We start from the raw sequence: 24,611 nt of genomic DNA on the forward strand, positions 1-24,611 counted from the left end.
TGAGTCGCTGCAGCCTTTAGATGATACAGTGTTTTTGTTCATCACATAAACATGATGTGCATCGTTTCCTAAACCCATGTAAAGGAGTCTTGCATTCTTACCTCTGCTTACAAAAGCACGCAGACAGTTGAGCCATCTCAGCTTAAATTGGTCCTTTTTAATATCCCTGTAGAATACATCATTCATTGGAACAGCACCAGCAGTCAGCTGGACTCTTAGTGGTACATTTTGGCCTTTTAGTGACTGCAGCAGAACGCCAAACATCTCTGCTGTTCTGTCTTTTTGATTTCCTGTGTTGTTGGTAAAGGGAGAAAATATGTAATTTACAAAATATGTTAAACATTAAAAAAAAGTGTGTGTGTGTGTGTGTGTATACATAATATGATGGAGCATGAAAATATCTAAGATCTGTTTGTTTTCTTTCCATACAGACATGAGGACATGCCGGATGAATGAGTTTAGCTGTGGCGCCGGCTCAACCCAGTGTATCCCAGTCTTCTGGAAATGTGACGGTGAGAAGGACTGCGACAGCGGCGAGGACGAGGTCAACTGTGGTAGGTGGACGCTGTTTGGCTTGGAGTGCACATGACTTCAGTTGATTTCAATAACTGGCTATTCATTTTAAGTGATGAGGATATTGTTCGGTGTTCTTGAAATCCTTTGGGATTTAAAACATTCCCAGGTTGCCATCAAACACTCGTGTAGTTTGTCACAGCTAAGCAGTGACATCTTCATTTCTCATGTTTGCTGTTCATTGATGAGCACCGTGATGCTGGGAGCTGCAGAAATGCTGCCGTGGACGTAATGAATTGAGACTATCACTGTGAAGCCATTTGAAGTCTCCTTTAGAGCTGCAGCTGAGCAGTTTTCTTTGCCATCTCATTAATATCACAAGTGCACATAAGTTCTTGGTGTGTTTAAGTGTTTCAGAAGTGTTCGAAGTACTGCTTATTACTTGTAGCATTTGGTTTCCAGCTTTTATTGAAGTATTAAAACTGCTTCTAATCGCTGGCATCAGTTTGCCGCCTCCAGCTGTTTATCCTAAATTCTTGCATAAACAAGCTAACGGCTTTTCCTGCACAGCCCGGTCCGAACGATAACACAATCTGACAGTGAAGCACCCTGTAGACATTTAGATTTTTAATTAGGGCAAATGATTACTTCACATAGACATTAAAATGGCTTGCATACTTTTAAGCCATATCTTGGAAGATTTTAATAATTGGCTTTGCACATTTGTGCTGAGTGCGTGACTCATGTTGTCTAAAAGGTGCCAATTTTGAGCATTAGCACTAATGTGTGACACTATACATATATCATTGTTTAAATACTGCTTAGTATCAGCTCTGAAGCAGCTGAAAACACTCAGAAGCTCAGCTACGGGTAATTGTTTGTTCCTGTTGAGTCTGCACCCTTGTTGTCCTTGAACTGTGTGCTGTGATGACTTACTGCAGCGTAGCGTGCTTAGACGGTGACCTTTTTTTTTTTTTTTTTTTTTTTTTTTAAAGTGAGCTGCCACAATACAGTGTAAATCGCAATCTTGCAAACTCAATGTCTCGCGCATTCTTGGAGCTTCCAGTCGCTGCACTAAACTAACACTGGTGTTATTAGAGAAAGCAGAGAGGTGCACACATGATGGGTTTTGCTGTTGAGGTTTTAAAAATGGCTGTGAACTGGTCATCAAGCTGGACTTGTAAACACAAAATGCAGTATTTTAAATATTGAATATTTTGGATGGAAGTCGTTAACAGGCACACAGCAAGTTGTTGACTCGGTTCTGCCCTGTGTGAACTTTTCAGGACTCGGTCTGTGTGTGTGTGTGTTCATGTGACAAATGTTTTGCTCCAGCTGAAGCGTGGCATTGCGCTTGTTAATCTGAGACATGTCCTCTGCTGCTTGTCCAAGGAAACAAAGGCTGAGGCTTGAAACTTAAGTTTAGCCTATTGTTTTAAAGCTGTAATAACAGTAAACAGAGGTCATAAATTCTAGCTTTAAAAAAAATGTCTTGTTACTGCATTAAAAATTCTGTGCTGTCAGTCCTTTCACAGCACACTCACATTTTTCCCCATAACCCTCTCCAGGAAACATCACATGTGCCCCAAATGAGTTTACATGTGCCAGTGGACGCTGCATCTCCCGGAACTTTGTGTGTAATAGCGAGGATGACTGCGGCGATGGTTCGGATGAGGTGGAGTGCGCGCCGTCCTCCTGCGGGCCCAGCGAGTTCCAGTGTGGAAACTCTTCATGCATCCCAGCCAGCTGGGTGTGTGACGATGACGTTGACTGCCAGGTAAGAAAGAATGCCACACACTAATTTGCAACACGCACTCTGACACAATTCTTAACTGAATATGGTCCTTGTGACCCAGCCTGTCTCAGTTATTTATTAATGGGAGCAGATGATTAGGGTCTGACTAAAGTATGGTCGCATGGCAGGAAGTGTTTTGGTGTTATGCTGATTCAAACTAAACAACCCATGTAGGATAAAATTCTTATGGTGTTCTGATCAGTAAACCTGACCTTTTGACCAGTGTAGCTTTTTAGCACTTATTTGCTTAATCTCACAACACTGTCAAAACTTGCCTTTGACTTTCTATGAGAATGTGTCGAACCCAGATCAGTGTTTGTTTTTAGGACCCAAATTTATTAAATCTAATGAATACAACCCAGCTGCAACCTCCAGGGCCAAAACATTAAGCCAACACAGATGTGCCAAAAGCAGTTTCCACAGTCTCGTGTTCTTTAAAACTGGATTTTAGAATAGAATTGGTGTGTGTGATGAAGTTGTGTTTAGAGTGAAATTCTAGTGTTAGTATCTTGAACTAATTAGAATTACAAGATACAGCGGTACAGTACCACTGTGGCGTCGCCAGTTGCATCACTGCTGGGCAGCAAAGGAGGTTGTTGTGGTGCTATACTATAGACAACATGTGGATCAAACACTTGATATAATTGACATTTATTTTTGACCATAATTGGTCACTGACAACAGCCATCAGCACAACCATATTATGACTCCAGCTTGCTGTTCAACTGCCACAGTGCACGCCACCCTCTGATCTAAAAATGGTTACTTCTGGTACCAAACAAACTACCATGACAGCAACTGAAATACTACAGATGTAGTGCCAAAATGTGGAGTTGAAACCCAGTGGATGATGTCAGTTTTAACATCTGTCTTTAAAACTGTCGTATGGACAAAACAGAAAAATGAATGCTGGCTCTTCAGTGGGAGCAGTAGAGGTGAGGAGAGGGATGAGGGGGATGTCGGCTGCAGACAACGAGTGCACCAATCCAGAAACTGCAAACTCGCTGAGTTAACTGGTCACAGGGCTCCTCCTGTGTCAGCATTATACACACCCACACACAAGCTGGAGGGGAGATGCATCTGCCACATGTCAGATGACACAAATCTGATCTTGCACTTTATTCTAGAGAACACTGAATGCCAGAACTGAAATCTGATTCAGAGGCGCTGAATAATGGCAAACTCCATGAAATGGATGGACATGACAAATCATTTTACATCAAGATAGTAAAAAGAGAACCTTTTGTCAGGGTTGCAGTAGGGATACGGTCTTAATTTGAGGCAGACTGCCAATCAATGGTCCGATATTTAACACCCCCACATAGTTATTAACTGATACTTACTATACGTATTCATGAAGAGGTATTAAATCATTTTCTGCTCTTGTAATACTTGACCCTTTATATGCATTGTCAACTCAAACTTTAGTCTATCCTTAAAATACTGATGTTCTTCACATGATGAATAAAAGCTTAAGCTCACTCTTTCCTTATGAGGAAACGTTTTTGTACATGAATACAATTTAGTCTCTTCTAAATCAGTCTTTTCTTTTATAACATTAAAACTTTTAAGATCCTACATTGAATAGGCAAAATCTGTGACTGAGACATGCAGAGTTAAAACTCGGGTTTCCTGACTCTGGCTTTGCATCTTCACTTTGTCTTCAGGTGTTTTTGTTGAGCCTTAAGTATCTGCGGTAGAGATGGCACGATACCACTTTATGTTCGATACCGATATCATAAATTTGGATTTCTGCCGATACGATAAGAATCTGATAGTGTGTTTTTAATCAATGAAACTGGTTTTTTTAATATCTTGAGCATGACTTTATACAAGATGCAGCAAGTTTAAATAAACAACACGAGAAAATTAAGCTTGCAAAACTGGTGTGCATGGATGTGCACGCCTAGGGATGTCATACTGCTTTCTTTACAGTGAGGCTACACACATTTAGGAAATGAGGGAGTGAACTTGTGCATCTTTGCTGTACACCTGAAATGCATGTGGGAAATCCAATGCAGGTGTACAGCAAAGATGCACAAGTTCACTCCCTCATTTCCTAAATGTGTGTAGCCTCACTGTAAAGAAAGCAGTATGACATCCCTAGGCGCGCACATCCATGCACACCAGTTTTGCAAGCTTAATTTAGTCGTACCACCCAGCAGCCACTGACCTGCCTCACACACAAATATTTTCACACACTGCAGAACAAGTTCTACTGATGCAACAATATGCTGCATACCCATTAATTGGCTCACCGGACACAAACACTCACACCCACAAATATTTAAAGGGCTGTGTTCAGTGGGAATGTCGTTATTGTTCCCTCTCTGCTTCTCACACCCCGCCTGCCCTGTGTCAGTATTACGGAGCAGCAGACACGTGCGTTCTCACACTCCATTAATCTGCTCCCATGTGAGTCGGTGACTTTGTGAGATGATGAAAGTGTGAGAAACTCCTTCGTGCTGCTTCTCTTGCTCCTGTTCTGGTCTGTTTGGCAGAGATTAATTCTAATTAATGAGCTAATCATCAGAGATCTAAGTGCTAAATGCTTCTGGCTATGTTATCTGTGACCTGTATGCCCCCCTCCACTTCCAGATCATATGTAAATAATAGTGTGAGGAACCATGTGTATGTGTCTGGGCTCTGTCCTTCAGTGGCTGATGGTGCAAAACTTGGTTTAAAAGTTTTAAAATGTCTCATTAGAATTATAAAACCCACAAATGGCCTTTGACATGCAGCTTGACTAAAGTTTCTCATACACTCAAACCAGACCCTAGTAAATAAGTTTGTATTAAAGTATTACATAACAGATGTGCTTGTTTTAACTTGTTTCAGAGCTGGTTTAATAAAGGACTCGTTTGCTTTTTAGTCATTGTATTTCAGATTACAGTGACTTAAACCTCAATTTCACACTTTAATATGAAATAAGCTGCTGATGGCCAGAGAATGTTTTGGTTAAAAAAAAAAAAAAACACACCTGTCATTGCCAGGAACATCATCAGTAGCCTAGATAAGCAAATGGCTGGCCAGCCGGCTTGCCTGATAGGTGAACTGAGTCTGAGCCATCAGCTCTCCCTGCCAGGTTTACTAGCTTTAAGTTAGACACAATTTTGAGTTGGGAGTTTGCCAACAACTTTAGGATGATGCACTCAATGTTGCTTCTCTGCAAAATTAACTAGAGTTCAGACCTGTTGTATTTATGAATGGTGAAGGGAGGCAGTCTGTGCCTTCAGATTGTTCCTGTCTACTGGAATAATGTAAAGAAACCTTCACCCTCAGCTCCATCACCCACAGCTGTTGATACTCCAGGATGCCTCAGTGAAATCACTTTATGGAGGCTTTGTCAGTCGGCATAATTTTAAAAATAAATAAAATATTGTCAACATGAGTTGCTCGTGTGTGGCAAACAGTGTTGTTACACCTGGCTTGGCTAATCTTTTCTGTCTGCTTGGATCAGCTGGAGGGACTTAATGTTGCTGTACTGCTGTGCAAATTGGGAGTTTCTGTGAGGCAACTGGTGATGCTGTGATTAATTGAAAAGGTGGCACAATGGCTGTTAGACTTAACTTTTTTTTTTTTTTTTTTTTTTTTTTTTTTCTCTGACAAGCAGTCTCAAGTCCCCAAAAACCTCCTGAATTATGATTTTTGCCCAACTGAAAGGATGAATGGTTTCCACAGGTGGTCTCTGTAGCTTTCAAAAGACAGTCAGAGCGGAGTCTGACACCACTACAATGATGCTTTGTTCAACCAACACCTCAGACCTTTAAATTATGTAAAAGTATTGCAGAGTTGCACATTTAAAAAGCTGGAACCATTAAATTTCAGCTTTTCGTTATATAATTTACATGTAATTTTGGTCAGCACTGTGCATTTCCAGGGGATTTATTCAAAAGCTTCAATTCTTAATGAAAGCTTCAGATTGAAAGTGTAAAACTGACTAAATTATATATGCTAAATCAAAGAACTCCAAGGCACTCGTTTCAAATAAAATTTGAAGTGCTTTTATTCTCATGACATGGCTGTGCTTAACTTTAAACTCAACACAATTCAACAGACAAGTCTTCCAAACCCTTCCAAAGACCACGTCAAATAGAAGCGGTTTGAATTTGTGGTTTGTTTGTGTTTTTTTTTTTTTTGTTTTGTTTTTTTTTTAAGTCATTTAAATTGTGTAGTGTGTGTGGGGTTTTTTTTTTTTTTGATAACTAGCACTGACCAAGAAGACAGATGTCCTTTTTAGACTGTACATGTTTGCTTTTTGCTCCTGCTGGCAGTCTTTAATCTGATGGTCGCGTAAGGTCAAACACTTTATTATAACCCGTTTTCCATTGTAACTGGTATTTACTTTTACTTATGGCAGGCTCCCTTCCAGAAAATTGCTAGAAGAGGCAAGAAAACTGCACATAGAAAATTTTGCAAACTGAATATTTGCTGAAATAAACATCGCAAAACACTTTAACACCATTTAACCAATCAGGAGGTCCTATAATATGATTATGTCAGTTTCTCTGTAAAGTAAATGAGTATCAGCTCTTGCGGTGCCCTAAAAGTCACCTTGTGTCCTAACAGGACCAATCAGATGAGTCTCCATCCCGCTGTGGTCGGCACCCAACACCCCCAGCCAAGTGCTCGCCCAGCGAGATGCAGTGTCGCTCAGGAGAGTGCATTCACAAGAAGTGGAGGTGTGATGGAGACTCCGACTGCAAGGACGGCAGTGACGAAGCGAACTGTCGTATGTACACAAGCTTTGCTTGATTCACAATCCCAAATCTTTAGCTGATACTGGACAGAGGATAAACTACAGCTTACTATCTGAAACAAGCAGTTTGGGCTCCTTTCCAGCTCAATTTGATCCAGTATTGTTTTGATGGGTAGCCTTTCCCAACAGCCAGCGGGTGGAGCTTCTGTTTGCACATAAAGTGAAATGGTCACACAACGATTATCACCCACCATTTTGACGGCACTTGGCATAGAGCCACTACTCCTCCACATTGAAAGGAGGCAGTTCAGGTGCTTGACATCTTACTAGGATGCCTGCTGGATACCTCCTAGTTGAGTAGCTTTGGGCATGTCTTACAGGGGAAACGGTCCTGAGACAGACCCCAGGACACATTGGAGAGAGTGTCTCTCGGCTGGCTTGGGAATTCCTTTGTAGTCCTCTGGGGGGAGGTTCAAGGTTCTTTATTCATCACATGCATAGTTATACAAGTGTATATAACACAGTGAAATGTAACCTGACATGCTCCTCGACTTGTGCAAAAGGGGGGAGAGAGGAAGAACATTATATATTATATACATTAGGTGAATGTGCAGTAGTAGCATTGTATGCAGCAAGCAGGTGAATTCTGTACATTAAGTGAATTAAATAAGAAGAGACAATATGAACATATTTAAAATTAAAGGAATTTGAAATGTACATTGTGCTGGTGGGTTTAGTGTATAAAAGGGTCCTCTCAGTCACTTATGGATTATGTGAGAGGGAGCATGAGTTAGTGTGTCAGGGCCCGGATGGCTTGGGGATAGAAGCTCCTCTTGAGTCTCTCTGTCCTTGCCCGGAAGATGCGGAACCTTCTACCAGATTGCAGAAGTTGGAACAGTTTGTTGCCAGGATGGGACGGGTCCTTCAGTATCTGCGCTGCTCTAGTCCGGCATCTCCTGGTGTAGGTGTCCTGAAGCGGGGGGAGAGCAATCCTGCAGCAGCGTTCTGCTGTACGGATCACTCTCTGGAGAGCTTTTTGGTCCTTCACACAGCTGTTCCCGAACCACGATGTCATGTTCTGTGTGAGGATGCTCTCCACAGCGCCTGTATAGAAAATCCTGAGGATCTTTGGAGAGACCCTGAACTTCCTCAGTTGTCGTAGATGGTTCAGGCGCTGCCTAGCCTTTTTGGTCTGGACCTGAATGTGGGCAGACCATGTTTTGTTTTTTTTTGTTTTTTTTTTGTTTTGTTTTTTTTTTTTTTTTAATTGTCACATCACATGTGCAGGCACACTGGCACAGCACATGCGAGTGAAATTCTTGTGTGCGAGCCCCACAAGCAACAGATGTGCAAACACAACAACACAAACGAGCAAAATACAAGAATGGCCAACCTGAAACTAATAAATATATGTACAATATATAATAGTGTATGCATTTCTGGATGTTCTGAGGAGATGTGGACACCAAGATACTTGAAGGACTGCACCCTCTCCACTGGAGCTCAATTGATAATGGGCTTGTAGTCTCTGTGCTGACTACTTCTGAAGTCCACTAGCAGCTCCTTGGTCTTGCCAACATTCAGCTGGAGGTGGTTGTCCTGGCACCATGATGCCAGATTCTTCACTTCGTCCATGTAGGCCACCTCATTGTTGGAGATGGCACCCAACACCACTGTCATCAGCAAACTTTACAATGGTGTTGGAGCCGTGGGTGGCCACACAGTCTGTAGTGTAGAGGGAGTAGAGCAGTGGCGAGAGGACACATCCCTGTGGTGCTCCTGTGTTGATGGTGATGCTGTTAGCGCATCTATCCACCCTCGCCACCTGAGTTCCAACACCCATGCCCAGGTCTGGGCATCTCTGCTCCGATCGCTGCCCTCTGTTAGCCAAACGCAGATAAATGGCAGAAAGTGGATGCACACTTGGATATAGCATCAAACAGCTGTTCTAACAAGTGCTGAGTATCAATTTCTACAGAACAGATTAGCAGTATTGCTTCTGTAGAAAACTTGGCTTTCACTTGTTTTCATTTCATCTGTATCAAAGGAAAATGTTTGGTATAAACTGGCTTAAATTATTTCAGTGTTAAAGAGGTTTAATAAAACAAACCCTCCAGCTGTGGATGCTACACTCCTACGTTTCTTCCATTAATTACCTGATAATCTGTTCGTTGCCTCAGTCGATGCTCTCCACTTTAATCCATGCTGTGATTAGGATTCAGTAAAAAACAAAACAAGATGTCAGTCATCTGCACATTTTTAATTGGCTTTGTTTTTTACTTACAAGAGCTTTCGTGGCTGATAATTTTAATATGGTGCTCATGAATACAAACATAATTATCTAGTGATGTTTTTCTTTTCACTCTTTGAGTGAACAGCTATCACAAATTGGCTGAATTCAAACAAACTTGGGTATTTTAGTTATTCTGCACTGATGAATGGATTTTGAATGGTTCACTGAATATTCACAAATGTTTAGTGTTTAAAGAGTAGCCCATGTCAGCACATGTGCAACTCATGTTTGTGTCCTTGGCAGCTGTTCGCACCTGTGGGTCGGATCAGTTCAAATGTGACGATGGAAACTGCATCCTGGGCAGCAGACAGTGTAATGGCCTCAGAGACTGTGCAGACGGATCAGACGAGGCAAACTGTAGAAACAGTAAGTGTTGTGTGTTGGTGTGAATGTTCACAAACTTATCACCTGAGTGCATTATCAGGATGTGGTTTTTTTTTTATTTTGGGGGGGAATTCTTCTACAACATGCAAGTTTCCATTTCTACATCTTGAGGCTCACCTGAGGTACCAACAGTGTTTAATTTTAAAGCTGCTCTGGGCATGCAAATGTTGACATTTTTCAGGGGTTTTTTGTAACAGTCAACCTCAGGTGGTGCTCCTTGTTTCTTCAAAGGAAAGCTGTCACTCTCCAGATTTGTGGCAGTTTCATTTTTGTGTCCTAATCTAGAAGATGTATATTCAGTGAAAAAACAAACACCCAATTATCTTTTGCTGATTTTGCTCCAGTGTAGTTTTAGAAACTTGTGATTACATTTGTTATGTAATATTTACTCTGACAGATGGAAAAATTAATGAATATTAAGCAACTTCAGCTTTTTAAAGCGCTGAATGCTTATTTTAAACAAGTCTAGTTTTAAACCATGAGGTTAGTGCATATAATCCCTGTGAGACGTGTGTCTGAGAGCAGATGTCCTGTAAAATGGGTCAGGCACACACCTTTAGCTTTGAGTTTAGAAGCTCTGCCCACATGTGCTTTTCCAGGATGTTTAGGGGCAGATAATGAGAAGAAATTTGGCTTAAAGGGGGAGGAGCTAATTTTCACACAGGATAGACTGAGGGCCTACAACAAGCCCTAAAGCAGTTTAAGTACAACCTTCCATAGTTGTATTTGCCTCCTTTTGCCTTTAGAACTGCCTTTGATATTTAATTGTATGGATTTTAGGTTTTACTGAGATTTTGTTCCATGTTAACATGATGGCATCAAACAGTTGAGGTCTTTACTTAACCACATCCCAAAGGTGCTCTTCTGGTTTGAGGTCTGGTGATGCTAGAAGCAGTTTGAGTTCACTGTACTCAACCCATGTCACAAATTTCCATGTTCAAAAACTAGTTTGAGCTTTGACATGGTGCATTGTCCTGTTGGAAGCAGCCATCTGATGAGTTCATTGTAAACAAAGGGATGGAGTAGCGATACACACGCAGCCTGTGATGTTTAAGCCACGCTCAGTTGGTACTAAGGAGCCCAGAGTGTGCCATCCCCTACATCATCACACAACCACAACTAGCCTGAACTCCCTGCTTTCATGTTTTAATTCTGACCCAAACATCCAAATGTTGAATGAGGTTATTCTTCTTCCTCCTACTCCTTCCTCCTCCCTGCAGTGACTCAGTGTAATGGTCCAGAGAAGTTCAAGTGTCGCAGCGGGGAGTGCATAGAGATGAGCAAAGTGTGCAACAAGGTCAGAGACTGTCCCGACTGGAGCGATGAACCGATCAAGGAATGCAGTAAGTGTTCATTTTTATTTTTTTAATTAAAAAATGTAACTGAATTCATCCATGACTGATTTTTCAACTCCGGGTCATGCCCCTCTTAGGTCACAGACTTGCTCCTTTTCTGATTTTGACATTGATGCCTCACTGCAATGAAAAGATGAAACGTGTTCAGGAGATGATTTGCTTTTCAGCGAATTCAGATGTCTTTTCCCGCGGGCCTGAAAGTATCCGGGAGAGTTTATTTCAGGCAATGACATTCCTTCCTCTGTGCTACACATGGATTTATGCTGATAATATGTGGATTTTTTTTTTACATAAATCAGTCCATGAATCTTTCATGCGTCCTACAGTTCAGGTCTAAATAATTCTCTTTCATGGATCAAACAACTCAACCAAAAGTGACTATCAGGCTTTCCACAATCAGAATACTAAATATATGAATTCAGCTGCAGCTCAAACAAATGAAAAGATCTGGAAATAATATAAAAAGAAATCTACAATCACTCATGAAGAAACTTTGACAAATTTGCATGACAATTCATGACTATTTATGTAAGAATGTTACCGATTGTTGTACAGAACTAGTGTATATTGTCAAAATGCATATTGGGGTACATAAAACTTATTCTTGGTGGCCAAACAAGTGTTCAGAGTGCTGAAATGAAAAGCAATGGTGACATCCTAACCACCACCACCCCACCCCCTAGAAATAATAACAGCTGTAGCTTGAGCACGTGAAAGGATGTTGGCCTGTGGCTCATTAAGCCTTACACCTTAATAAATCACACTGTATGTTCTTAATGATGGTGAATTTCAGCCATCTCTGTACTGACACTCTCTGCCCACAGACAAACTAAAGCACCGTGATCTGAAGTTTACGCCAGCTTCTAAGCTGATGCCATGCTGAGGGATTTTCTTCAGTTTGTCATGCATTTGGTTCATTTTCTTCTATTTCAGCTTCGGGAGGTTTTTAGAGATTTGCTCTGACCACCCAGAACATGTGCTTACTGTTGTGATTGCAGGGTTCTGGGAGATCAGTCTCTCCCTGCTGTTGGGTTTATTCTCATAATAATTATAGTTGTGCATTTTAAGATTTCAACAAGCGCACTAATTACAAACATGGTCTTTGTGCTGTAAGTACAGCCTTTGACTTTGTGCTGATGTAAATGATGGTCAGCCAAGTGCATGTTAAAGGAGGTTAATCCTGACAAGGATAGCAGTTGTTGGTTCTTGTTGCTGCCTGTTTCATACACATGCTTGATGTATAAAGAACAAGAGGACGACAACTTCAGAAAGCCAGATTCCTTTAATACAACAGGATGAAATTGCAGTTTTGTTTTAAAGCAGATTTAAAAGAAATTAGGCCACACCTGTTTACCCAGCTTTCATTATGGCACTGATGCTCCAAAGACCTCAACACAACACTGGTTCGTGCCTTTTAGTTACCACTACATACTAAAGGCAAATAAGTGTCTTAACAAACATTGCTCTGAAAAATGAGTAAAAAAGCAGTTGGTGTCCAAAGAACCTTTAAAAGACATTTAAAAGCTTTGAGAATAACTAGTGTCTTTCCTTGGAAGCAAAATATTAAAAATTGGGAATGGCTGAACAGTCGCTCGTCATCACTCTGGTTTTCCAATTGGTTGCTTATCTTCTGGCTACCTTACACAGTACATTGCTTCACGTCCACACAGGTTACTGATGCACGTTTTAGCCTTTTTGGTTTTAAATGTTTTTCTTAAAAGTTATGGGGCTTTTCCATATTGTGTTCCACCCTCTGAGTCTACTAACAAATGCCAATTCATGATATTCAAACCTCTTGTGGTTTGAAGATCTTTCAGTGAATACAATCCTCGTTTAGCTTCGACTCAGACTTCTCCCAAACCACCTTATTGTAACCTTTTAGATCTAATTGGACACACAACTACAGAGCTGTTTCCTGTGTTCCAGATTTTAACGAGTGTCTCCTGAACAACGGTGGCTGCTCGCACATCTGTAAAGACATGGTGATTGGCTACGAGTGTGACTGCACGCCTGGGCTCCAGCTTATAGACCACAAGACCTGCGGAGGTATGCGATCTCTGCATTACACAGCTTGGTGAAAAATGCTAAAAGAAAATTTTAAATCAGTTTTGACAACACTGCAGTATTTAGCGTTGGGAAACTATTACTCAACACAGGATGAATGCATTTTTCTAAAAGGGTTCAAAAGTGTGAGACTGTCTGAATGTACACAAGTATAGGCATCCATCCAAAAACCAAACAACTTTGATACACTGAATTCAATCTAAAACCTTTAAGACTTAAGGAATATTTAATTATGCTTGGCCTCAAATATCTAATCACATGGGTCAGATGGGCTGGTGGTGTTGTGCACTTCTGGCCTCTGAAGGGTTTGGCGTGTAATGTGATTGGGCGTGTCGTAATCTGTTTTCCTAAAAGCAGAAATCCTCTTGGTTACGTTTAGGAGGCACTGATCCGTCACAGTTCTGTTATTGAGCCAATCTTGGCCTCAAACCCTGCTTTGGATATTTGGTAAACGTGTATAATCCCATCTGTATGAACCCCACTGGTTCCACAGAAGCGTTAATCTACTCCAGGATGTAGAATGATCACTAAACTCTGGAAAACGTTTGATAAATTTACATCTAATTCTGATGAGAGCAGCTCGTCGAGTGTTTTGGCAAAACATCAGCGGCAATTAAAGCAAGTTTTAATTTGCATTTTGTGTATTCGAGGCTCAAATCACTTTACACTCATGCAGTAGGAATCCCAGGAACATCCTATTTTTGAAAAGCAAGAAATTTTCATCAATACACACGGACTATACAGCTGTTGAGCCCCCATAGAAAGATTTGATTATTCAAACTGAGGCATTTAGCAGATTTGATAGATGAAACATGCCGCATACAGCTGTTCTTTCTTCACACACGCCTCATGATTCGCCTTTCTGCTACTCTTCTGCAGATATCGATGAGTGCATGAATCCTGGCATTTGCAGTCAGATCTGCATCAACCTGAAGGGAGGGTACAAGTGTGAATGCCACAACGGCTATCAGATGGATCCGACCACCGGCGTCTGCAAGGCTGTTGGTGAGTTAGCAGCTGGGTGATCTTATTAAAATTTCACCTCAACATTTTGATCATATTTGTCTATATTGTTGGCTCTGCCACTGTCTGGGTCCCGATCTCTGGATAATAACGGTGTTTTGCATCCCTCGAGCTAAACAAAAATTTGGTGTCTTGTAAAGTATTGTGGAAATGGGTCTCGTCTCCTGATAAGTAGCAAGAGTCTGAGCTGACCCCTCAGATCCTGCAGGAATAGTCCTGAGCAATGCAAACTTGGGCTCTTTTGAAAGATTATGGTGAAATATCATCTTCATGGCAGAAAAGACATTTCAGGATATATTCATGTACTGGGGGGGCAGCGGAGTCACTTTGATGCTCACATGTGTAACTGTTCATATATGGAGACGTCTGTCCAGTACAGACCCAAAAACTTGGATTTGTCCATCGTGATCCAAAATTGAGCCTCACTTACTCCTACTTTTCACAAACGGCTGCATCCAGTGTGTCTGAGCTGCAGTGGCTTTAGATGACACTGAACCCTTACAGATTGCTGATGTGACTGAACTGGCAGCTTCATGTCTGATCAGGGTTATGACCTTTGGTGTGCGTATGATTTGCTGCCAGACAGAAAAACATCTAGTGATTCACACTCGGTGTCTGAAGACTCTGTGTGGGAGAAAATTGTAGGCGTTGCATTTGGTTTGTCATCGCTTATAACCAGCAGCTTTGAGGCTTTAGTTGACTAACTGCTTCAGATACATCGAGGTAAGAGTGCTGAAAACACACCCACAGATCTATTTCTTCTTTGGGGGGAGTTCACTCGGATTCTCCAGCTCCTTTATTGCCAACAGTAATATAGTTTGCAGCCCAAAAGAACTAAGTGATAGAGTTCAACCACTATACTGTGGGCTCTCACTCCGAAGCGCAGCAAGTTCACGCCATTGACTCAAAATGGTCCATAATTTGCAGATGCAAAGTGATGATAGTGCCTTTGTATGTCAAATCAGTATTAAACTTTTAGGCTTGTTCGCTGCTAAAAAAACCCCAAAACACTTTAATGTCAGGAGGAGGGATGTTGACAGCATATGAAGGTCCACAAGTTGAAATGGTCAGTTTCTCTTTTCTGAAAGGCTTTCAGAGTGGAAAGCAGCGTTTTAACACAGGGCTCTTGTTGGATTGCATTAGTATTAAATGGGTGAAGCTAATTAACTGTAAAAACTGTGGTTTTAATGCAGCTTTCAGCTATGGAAAAAATCCAGCAGAATGACAATTCTGTGGAATAATGGGGAAAATGATGGGTTGGCACTAGAGCTGGGTGGTGAATTGATTTTTAAGGTGTATATTTTCAAAGCAGGCTTAGGATCACAACAATACCACGGCTGAACATTTTCATTTGTAAGTCGTTTTTTCGGGGGGGGGGGGGGGGGGGCAAGAATGAGTTATGTACAACCTGAGATGTACTACTGTGTATTTGACAACACAGGGTCTGGTGTTATCTGGCTGCAGGTGTCATCCATTGTAGGTCTTATGTGTTTCTGCAGTTAAAAAAAAAAAAAAAAAAAAAAGCTTAATTGTTCAGCTTGTTGACAAAGATGACGCCTGTTCCCTTCCACTACTTTACTGATGAATAGAAATCAATGGGTGAAAACAAGCTCCTACTTTAAGCACACAATAATCCCAATTCTTAAAATAGTTTTAAGAACTATGACCAATAATTTTGTCCTAAACAATAAATGGAAGGCATAAAATACTTTGGAAAGATTGTCGTCATTCAATAACCCCTTTCCTGTCCTCAGGTAAGGAGCCCTGCCTGATCTTCACCAACCGCCGTGATATCCGTCGTCTGGGCCTGGAGAGGAAGGAGTACACTCAGATTGTGGAGCAGCAGAGAAACGCAGTGGCTCTGGATGCAGACTTTGACCAGCAGACCATTTTCTGGGCTGACCTGGGCCAGAAGGCGATCTACAGGTAGGGTAGTAGGTGATTGGAGGGAATGACGCAGGCAAACGGGCAATAGAGTATTGTTGTAGGACTATGGGAGGCATTGACAGTGCAGCACAATGTAGTTGTAACTTCACAGGGTAAATGGATTTTATTTGTAAGGTAAACTTAAATTTTTTCCTCTGGTCTGTTAAAGCAGTAAGTTTTTCTCGTGGCCGTGTTGCAATTCAGCTGCTTGATATTTTCATCAAAAAAATCTAAATGTGTAGAATGAAAGGTTCTATTTTACTGAGCTGCCTGCAATAGTTTTGAATTTTATGTGATATAGAGGTCTCAGACTGAAAGGATAATATACTGGGAGTCCTAGCAGCATTTGAAAAACTGTATACATGTATAAATTCTCTACGCATCTGTCCGATGCTGAACTCTTCTCCACTCAGCACTCTTCTGGACAAGCGTGTAGACATTGGCACCCATAAGAAAGTCATTGACAACGTGCAGACTCCAGTGGGAATCGCTGTGGACTGGATCTACAAGAACTTGTACTGGTCTGATCTCTCAACCAAAACAATCTCTGTGGCCAGTTTCAATGGTACCAAGCAGAAAGTTCTGTTCAACAGGGGCCTCAAAGAACCGGCCGATATTGCTGTGGATCCGCTGTCTGGGTAAGTGGACGGCTCATTTTGGTGTTGGCTGAAACCCTTCTGATCTCCCGCTTATGGTCTGCTTTTACTTATGATTGTGTCGGTCCTACAGGTTTCTGTACTGGTCTGACTGGGGAGAGCCAGCCAAGATAGAGAAATCTGGTATGAACGGAGTGGACAGACAGGTTTTGGTGGCGACAGACATCCAGTGGCCTAATGGAATCACACTGGGTAGGAACAAACCAACAAGTCACTGCACGTTTTTCTTTAAGTCTGGGGTGTCTACAGGTCATTTTAAAAAAAAATCTTAAATTCAGTCTGGATTGGTCTTAAATTTTAGTGATGTCACTGTGAGAATTTCAGCACAAGCACTTAAGCTGCCTGTGATTTTAATACTTTGACTATAAATCGCTTGGTATTTGAATAGTTCACTCTTTAACCTCCCAGGACCTGGCGTCCACATATGTGGACATCACATTTTGGGTTATTTAGACCAAAATACTGAATTTTGCTCTACGTGGGCCTGATATCCATTTACGAGGACATTATACCGCTACTGTTCTATCAAAATTTTAAACAAATGGCCTCATATTTGGCTCTTTTCTTAAAAAAAAAAAAGGTTAAAAAAAAAAATAAATCTGGTAATTCTTTGGTTTTACATTCATCAGGCCCCAATATGACCAAATATCAAAGAAATTAAAAATGCATGCCGTGGAAGAGTTCAGGTCTTAGGAGGTAAATGAGAAAGAAGAAAATGAGTTGCAGAGAATCTTTGAAGAGGACGCTGCTCGACCCTGGCTTGCTGTTGTTTGAGTCTATTGTGTGATCTGTCAGTCTTTGATGTTTGCCCTCTGATGGAACTGTGTGTGGGACTTAACATGCAATTTGAATGAACTTTGGCTTGACTTTGGCCTCCTCTTCAATCAATTTTTGTAAGCTAAATTCTGAGTAACCAATTGTGCAGTCTCTAAGAAGAGTCCTTTTTTTTTCTTTTTTTTTTTTTTTTTTTTTTTTAAACCAGGTAACAACATAAGAGGGCGGCTGTAGTTAGGGGATTTTACATTAAATAAGCTGAAGTCCTGATGTATTCAGTTTAACAGAGTTGGTGAATTCATAGTAATACTAATCAATAGGCTAGTCTTGTTTTGTTTTTTGTTTTGTTGCGAAGTGATGGTTATGTTGCTGTAGCAGCTGTAGGTTAGTCAGGCGTTCTGGTGAAATACAGATTCAAATATGTGCCTGTACAAACCAGTCTGAGTCAATGTTCATTTTATACATTGTTTCCAAAAATGTCACAACTCCTAGGTTAATGTGTTTTTAAAAAGTTCTCATTCATCTGATTGTTTTGTTACATTGTTTCTAGTAAAATGGTGTAATATCAGTATATACTTACAATAACTACAAGGTGCTGGAAAGCTTGAAAATACCTTACAGGAAATGCTTAGTGTTTTAAATTGACTTGGACAGTGACCTTTTACAGAAAGAAATGGGTAAACAAACTGCAGTGCGGCTTTCTTTTGTGACGTTTGCACCATTAAGACTAAAAGTCAGTTGATTCATCCTGTTAAAGAATCATCAGTACAACAATTTAATCTTTCATCTCATTCCACTTTTCTGTCTGCTTTCTACTTTCCTTCCCATTGTTCTCCCTTCTTTAGTCTTCCCATTTAATTCCTGCTTCTTTTTTTTTTTTCTTTTTACCCCAGATCTGATCAAAGGCAGGTTGTACTGGGTCGACTCAAAGCTGCACATGCTCTGTAGCGTCGACCTAAACGGGGACAACAGGAATAAAGTGCTCCAGTCTTCAGAGTACCTCGCTCACCCCTTTGCTCTCACCGTTTTTGAGGTACTGCATTTGTCTTTTCTCTAAGCCAGTCTGGGTCAGTTTATGTTGACAGCTGGAAGATGAACTGTCTGACCTGTATGTTGGGCATTAGAGCGCTTTACATCACATGTCTGAGGATAATGAACAAAACGTTTTAAAAATGTAGTTCTGATCCAGGAAATTGGTTTCATGACACAATCAGTTATTGCACATTGCATTTAAGAAATCTGTCTGGGAAAATTTGCCACAGACCTCATCGCCTGTGTACATGAGTTTATTTGCATGTTTTTAAATGTGTCTTTGGTGCCAGTTGCCTTGTCCTTGATGACGTTTCATCTACCAAAACAAACTGGTCCTAGTTTTAAGTAAAATTACAAAAATCAAACACAGGAAAGGAAAAGCTGCTCCCAGCTTCAAACCATGTACAAGTATGATAAAGACTTTTGTTGCACAAAATCCTTTAATCAACCCAGTCGCCCTCAATGTGTATTGTACATGATCTGCCAATGACCCACACAGCAACTATATGCAGACTAATGGAAAATGAACCAAAAATTTTTTAATCTGTTTTTTGCATATTTTATAGAACTGCAATGTGCAGGTACAGTGTTGACATGTTTTAGTATCCACCAAAACACTTGATGTTGTTTGTGTTTAACAACATGCAAAACAACTAGAAGATATTACCTTTCAAATCGAGTGTTCTGTGTACATTTTTACCTTCCAGTTCTTGAATAAAGACTTTCCCATGTGTTTGTGTGTGGGGTTTTCAGGTATTCTGTATAAAAGTATAGATGTGATGGCACATTTATTCACACGATGGCATGAGGTCTAAAACCATCATCAGATTTCTCCTAACAGCACAGTTTATAAAAATCCATCCATTTAATATCATCAGGAACATTTACGTTGAAGCAAAATTTTGCTTTATTTTGTCCATAAAGCTTTTCAGGGGTTAAATCGCGTTCAGTCATTATAAAAAGTCCTCGTCCTTATTTTATATTTTAATATATTAACACATGAACAGGCTTAACGTAAGCATCAAAAGCCATGTGGCAGCTTCATCAGAATATTTAGATGCAACTTTGCGTGCAGTGCAGGAACACCACACATGATCTGAGCAGATGTGACTTGTATTACTGTGGATTCATAAATTTCTTACAATTGTTGAAGGGCTACTCAGTTTACAGATTATTGTAGAATTAACTCTTATTTTATATTGGTATAAAACAATATCACAACAAATGACATGTAATTGTTTCTAAGATGTATAAATGTTGGTATGTTATGGCACTGAAATTGTTTCTGATAATTTAATGAGTCATATTAAACGTGGTGTTGGAGGACTTTACTCAAGTTATGATTTACTTCTTAAGAAGTCATGTATTGCTTCCTGAAGGGAATACATTTCTTGTGCTACTTAGTGCTTTAGTGCTAACTCTGGCTTTATTCTGAAATTTTGTAACAAAGTTTTCATCAGTGTAAAAATCTGCCCAAATCTTAATGGGAGCAAGTTTTCTTGTAATGACACAAAGCTGACACTTTATTGGCACTTAAGCACTTGTGTGATGACAGTGATTTATGGAAGTTTTGTATTGCTGTGATTGAGAGGACTTCAGTGTTAAAGTTTTTGTTTATTCTTCTGCCCTTTGTCCAGGATCGAGTCTTCTGGACTGATGGGGAAAAGGAAGCAATCTACGGTGCAAACAAGTTCACAGGCTCTGACGTGGTTACGCTGGCCAGCAACCTGAACGACCCCCAGGACATCATAGTGTACCATGAGCTCATTCAGCTGTCAGGTAAGAAAGGAGGGAGCTGAAACTAGCAGAGGAGGAACTGACGGATATTAATACTTAAGCTTGGAAATCTTTACTCCTGCAGGCTCAGTGACATCACAGGAACCCCAGTATCAGAGCTGATGTCACTTCTGAGTTAATGAAAGCTAATGAGGGGAAAGTAATCAGAAATTACTGTAATTACACATGATCAAGGTACAAGGAGTGCCAGTGATTATAATTTTAAGCTGTGATCATGTCGCCATTATTGACGCGAGTTTTAATAGCTAATGATGCAACCAAGTTGAGAATCATGTAAAGGGTGTAACAGAGGAGGCTAGTACGTCGAGCCCCAATCTTTAATTTATCCTCACATGTTTGTGAAGCCTTACAGTCACATGTTGTGCTCTGATTGGATTATAAAGGGAAACATAAGCCAGTCGATCCTCTTAAAGTTCTCATAAGAAAGGTAAAGATCCATGACCATTGAGCTCTGTCAATGGGCTATACCTGTATCAATGAGATCACCAGTGGGTCCAACACAGTACTTGTATAGAAACTCAGCAGTATTTGTTTCCATGATGTACAGTATACTTATGTATGCAATACATACCACCACTTTAATTTTGTACACTTAGAAGCTGTAGTTTCTTGATATTTTGTGGTTAATCTGTAATATTTAAACACTTAGTCTATCAAAATGTGTCCCCTTGGTTTATAATGATCATGTGTGCGAAGATCCATAGGATGAAAATGTCGACGATCACACTATGGATGAGACTTAAGCCCTAATTTTGTTCCGTCAACCTGTGGATATACTTCATAGTAGAAGAGGCCGTTAAAGCTCCTTTCACTGTGGATTTAATGTACCCATGTGACACTTGTTAACTGAAATGGTTTGATTAGCTTTTATTTGCTAACCTTTGTGTGCAGGTACTAACTGGTGCTCAGAGAAAGGTGAAAATGGAGGCTGCAGCTACATGTGCCTGCCTGCACCACAGATCAACAAACACTCCCCCAAATATACCTGCGTGTGTCCTGAGGGCCAGGAGCTGACTGCTGACGGCTTGCGCTGCAGACCTGGTGAGTCACGGCACCCTCGCGGGCTTGAGTTGTGTTTTGGCACTTCATCTGTGTTTACACCTGGCTGAACCCCGGAGCAAATCTCACCAAAGCTGCAAACTTGAATGCTACAACATAAATTTTGACATGTTTATATAATTGAAACAAATACTAATGATTTGTGAGCATTTGAAGTACGAGCAGTATTCAGATACATCTGAAATGTGCCAGCAGCAGTTGTTTATAAAGTCTGATGGTACAAGTCATGATCTGCGTACAAGCTTATACTGTAAAATGGTCCAGCGCTTGTAAAGATGCCATACAGTTTTTTTTGTTTTGGTGACATGAATTTCATCCAGCATTTGCGCACATACTGTAATTATTATCTATCCCATGCAAAGGCGATGTTCTGTTCTCTGCATTTGTTTTCTCGTGTTAGCAACTGTCATTAATTTGTATACACAACAGAACTTAGTTGCAGCCACCATTTATAAACAGGGAGTCAAGACTCTGGAGACGGTACCACAGGCCTGGCAAAAACCAGACAGGGTGGATCTTTGCTAGTGAAAACAATGCTGCTGTTGCACAAACATTAGCTACACACTTGGTGAGCTAATGACATTGACTTGTCATTAATGTTAAACACAACACTGCATGCTTATGAGTGATGGCTTGAGATGGTGCATGCAGTATTTGGGCAGTGTCCAGCCTCTAGATTGGATTTTTTTCTTTCTTTTTTTTTTTTTTTTTAAAGTATTTTCCTACTTTTAGTCTGGTCAGATGGTCTTGTTCAATAAAAGCTGTATGGCCAACCACATGACACTGTGTGGATTAGTGGAACAGCAGAGCTGTCTGTGGTTCTCACATTACTGCTTCTTCACAAGCATACTTTTTTTTTATTTTATTTTTTTCCCCCACTTGCAGCATGAATTAAAAAGTAATGTAGGGTTGTCAAGAACATAAGAGCTACAAGTTCAGGAAGTAGCCAAGCAAGCATTCACTTATGTTAAAGCATCTTAAAAATAAATGGTAACCACTCCCAGTGCTTTGGTTCTGTGGGCTGCCGGGCTTGAAATATGCTGACGGAAACCCTGGACTGCATGATCTTAAAAAATGCAAATGCGGTGTTAATCTAAACACAATGAAATATTTTATTAGTTGTAACATGGAAAGAACATGGAGGGAAAGTAAATCTTCAGATTTACATGAAGAGAAACCAAATTATTCAGCAGCAGGAACATCCCATCAGAGGTAGAGTGGTTTCTTGATGAATTGTGAGAAAATTGTGCACACTCTTGTCAGTTCTCATTTCAGTCACTATTGTGAATCTCCAGCAAAGTGGCTTTAAAAGCTCTGCTGTTTTTGTAGTTTGGACATTTGAAGCCCTAAAACACAATACAGTTAGTAAGACATTAATACTGCATGAAAGTATTAGGAAAAATGGAAAGCAGGGAGGTGCCAAACCTCAGCGGTTCTGAGAATGTGTACACCACCTCATTGTGTTCACACATCCACCTGGTTTTTGTTTGTTTTTTTTGTTTTTTGTTAAGCCAATTGCTTCCCTTCCTTTCTGCTTCATACCCCCTGCTGCTCATTTCAAATGTGACTCTATTAAAGAAAAGGTAAAAAGGATCTTAGGTTTCACAGGTTAGCCACCAAAACACAAACAGCTGGAAGATGGAATAAATTCAGTCTAATTCTACGGTTTTCCAAGCATGTTTCCATGGTGTGTGCTCCCACTGTGTCTTGGTTTCTATCTGTATCCATGCCAGCCAAAACCCCAGCTGTCTGTTTGTATTAGTAGTCTGACAGCTGAACAGTAGCTGAGTCACTCGGTGTTGTGATCCAGTTTTTCAGCACCTTTTTGGCAAGTCTCAACATCGTCCTCCTTCACATCTCAGCTGCAGCTTCGTCTCCTCCTGCGTTGGGAAGTGTTTCATCCTGACAGCTGAAGTGTCGGATCCTGACGTTGATCCCTCTTCCACTCAATTGTTGCGTTTTGCTGCTGAAAGTAACCCCCAGCTCTTGTTTTTGTTTGGTTTTTTTCCCCCCCTGGGGGTTAAGTCCCACCCTGTGCAGTCTTCATTTCTCTGCACTGAGTGGAGCGTGACTGTTAGTGCTGTAGCTGAATGGACACAACACCAACCATGAGATTGTTAAAGGTTTTCATTTCATTTTTAAATCATGAGAGCAAGTCTGTGGCTGACCTCGGCTGCTGTGGAAAGATCTGCCACAAGATTTTGGAAGCTGATTGCAGGGATTTGGTCTGGTTCTGAGAAAGTGCTTCAGTTTATCCCTCCAGATCTCTGACCTCAACCCTTTGGGACAATGATTTAATTGATACTATTGCCGTCATCAGTCCTTGTTCTTTATTGACCAAGTTATTGAATCCTGATTTATTTCTGTTTTCATAAAAAGGCATGAACAGGTCTTTACAAATGCAGTGCAGCTGTCTTGTCTCAGATTCTGAATGCAGAATCTGAAAATGGAATTTGTATGAAGTCCTTGCATGTGATTGAGTTGTCACACCAACCTGCCAGCCTTGATGGATGAATGAAGCTTTTCTTAATTCAACATCCTGAGTTAAGGCTCCGTGCATACCAGTCATACCACAGCCCACATCACTCTGGGCCTGGCTCGTAACACCGGCAGCATTATGTAACACTGGGTCAAAAAGGCCAAACAAACTCTTACCATAGTGTAATTATAATTCAAGACATTTATCACTGCTGAGCCTAATGGGTCCAAATTCTGAAAATGGCCCCAGGCTGAAATCTTGTTTGTTTCTGATGAAGAATAAAACTAAAACCTTAATTTCATGAGAGATGAAGTTGGCTACTGATTTCAATCTACAATCCCCAAGCAGGGATGGATATTATTAAATAACTTAGAAAATGCAACTACATACCAAAACGAAAGCTGGAACCAAAGAAACATAAATTATGAAGAAGCCCTAAAAACAAGTACACAAACTGTACTGTGTGTAACACCCTCCTTTCAGTATTAACCAGACTGTCATAGTTGAACTATGCTTACAGATTGATGGGATGACTGGTTTAAAAAAAAAAAAAAAAAGTGCTGGACTGGCTTAATCTTGACATGAATAATGGAAAAGGCTGATTGTGCCCGTTTCATGAAAGACTTGCACAGTATTGTGAAATGAACGTCCTTAGGAAATAAACTTGTACTCTGAACTTTTGAAGCTTGATTATGAAGGATTTCACCGGTTCCATGATTCCTCTTCAGTGACTGGAGGCCTCTTATTCACATTAACTCAAAG

At 40.6% G+C, this 24,611-nt stretch overlaps 1 protein-coding gene across 1 annotated transcript in view; it reads left to right on the plus strand.

The window, feature by feature from the left end:
- Positions 1–24,611, plus strand: part of vldlr (very low density lipoprotein receptor) — a 64,701-nt gene that overhangs the window by 28,298 nt on the left and 11,792 nt on the right. Inside the window, exons 4-16 of the mRNA XM_082540400.1 lie at positions 432–554; positions 2,082–2,290; positions 6,878–7,040; positions 9,544–9,666; positions 10,905–11,027; positions 12,966–13,085; positions 13,983–14,108; positions 15,881–16,052; positions 16,466–16,690; positions 16,782–16,900; positions 18,376–18,515; positions 20,152–20,293; positions 21,203–21,352. Of these exons, the coding sequence (XP_082396526.1) occupies positions 432–554; positions 2,082–2,290; positions 6,878–7,040; positions 9,544–9,666; positions 10,905–11,027; positions 12,966–13,085; positions 13,983–14,108; positions 15,881–16,052; positions 16,466–16,690; positions 16,782–16,900; positions 18,376–18,515; positions 20,152–20,293; positions 21,203–21,352 (1,935 nt within the window). The remainder of the gene's footprint in view (positions 1–431; positions 555–2,081; positions 2,291–6,877; positions 7,041–9,543; positions 9,667–10,904; positions 11,028–12,965; positions 13,086–13,982; positions 14,109–15,880; positions 16,053–16,465; positions 16,691–16,781; positions 16,901–18,375; positions 18,516–20,151; positions 20,294–21,202; positions 21,353–24,611) is intronic.

Source organism: Aulonocara stuartgranti, assembly GCF_965226115.1.
Source record: "Aulonocara stuartgranti genome assembly, chromosome: 7".
Lineage (NCBI taxonomy): Eukaryota > Metazoa > Chordata > Actinopteri > Cichliformes > Cichlidae > Aulonocara > Aulonocara stuartgranti.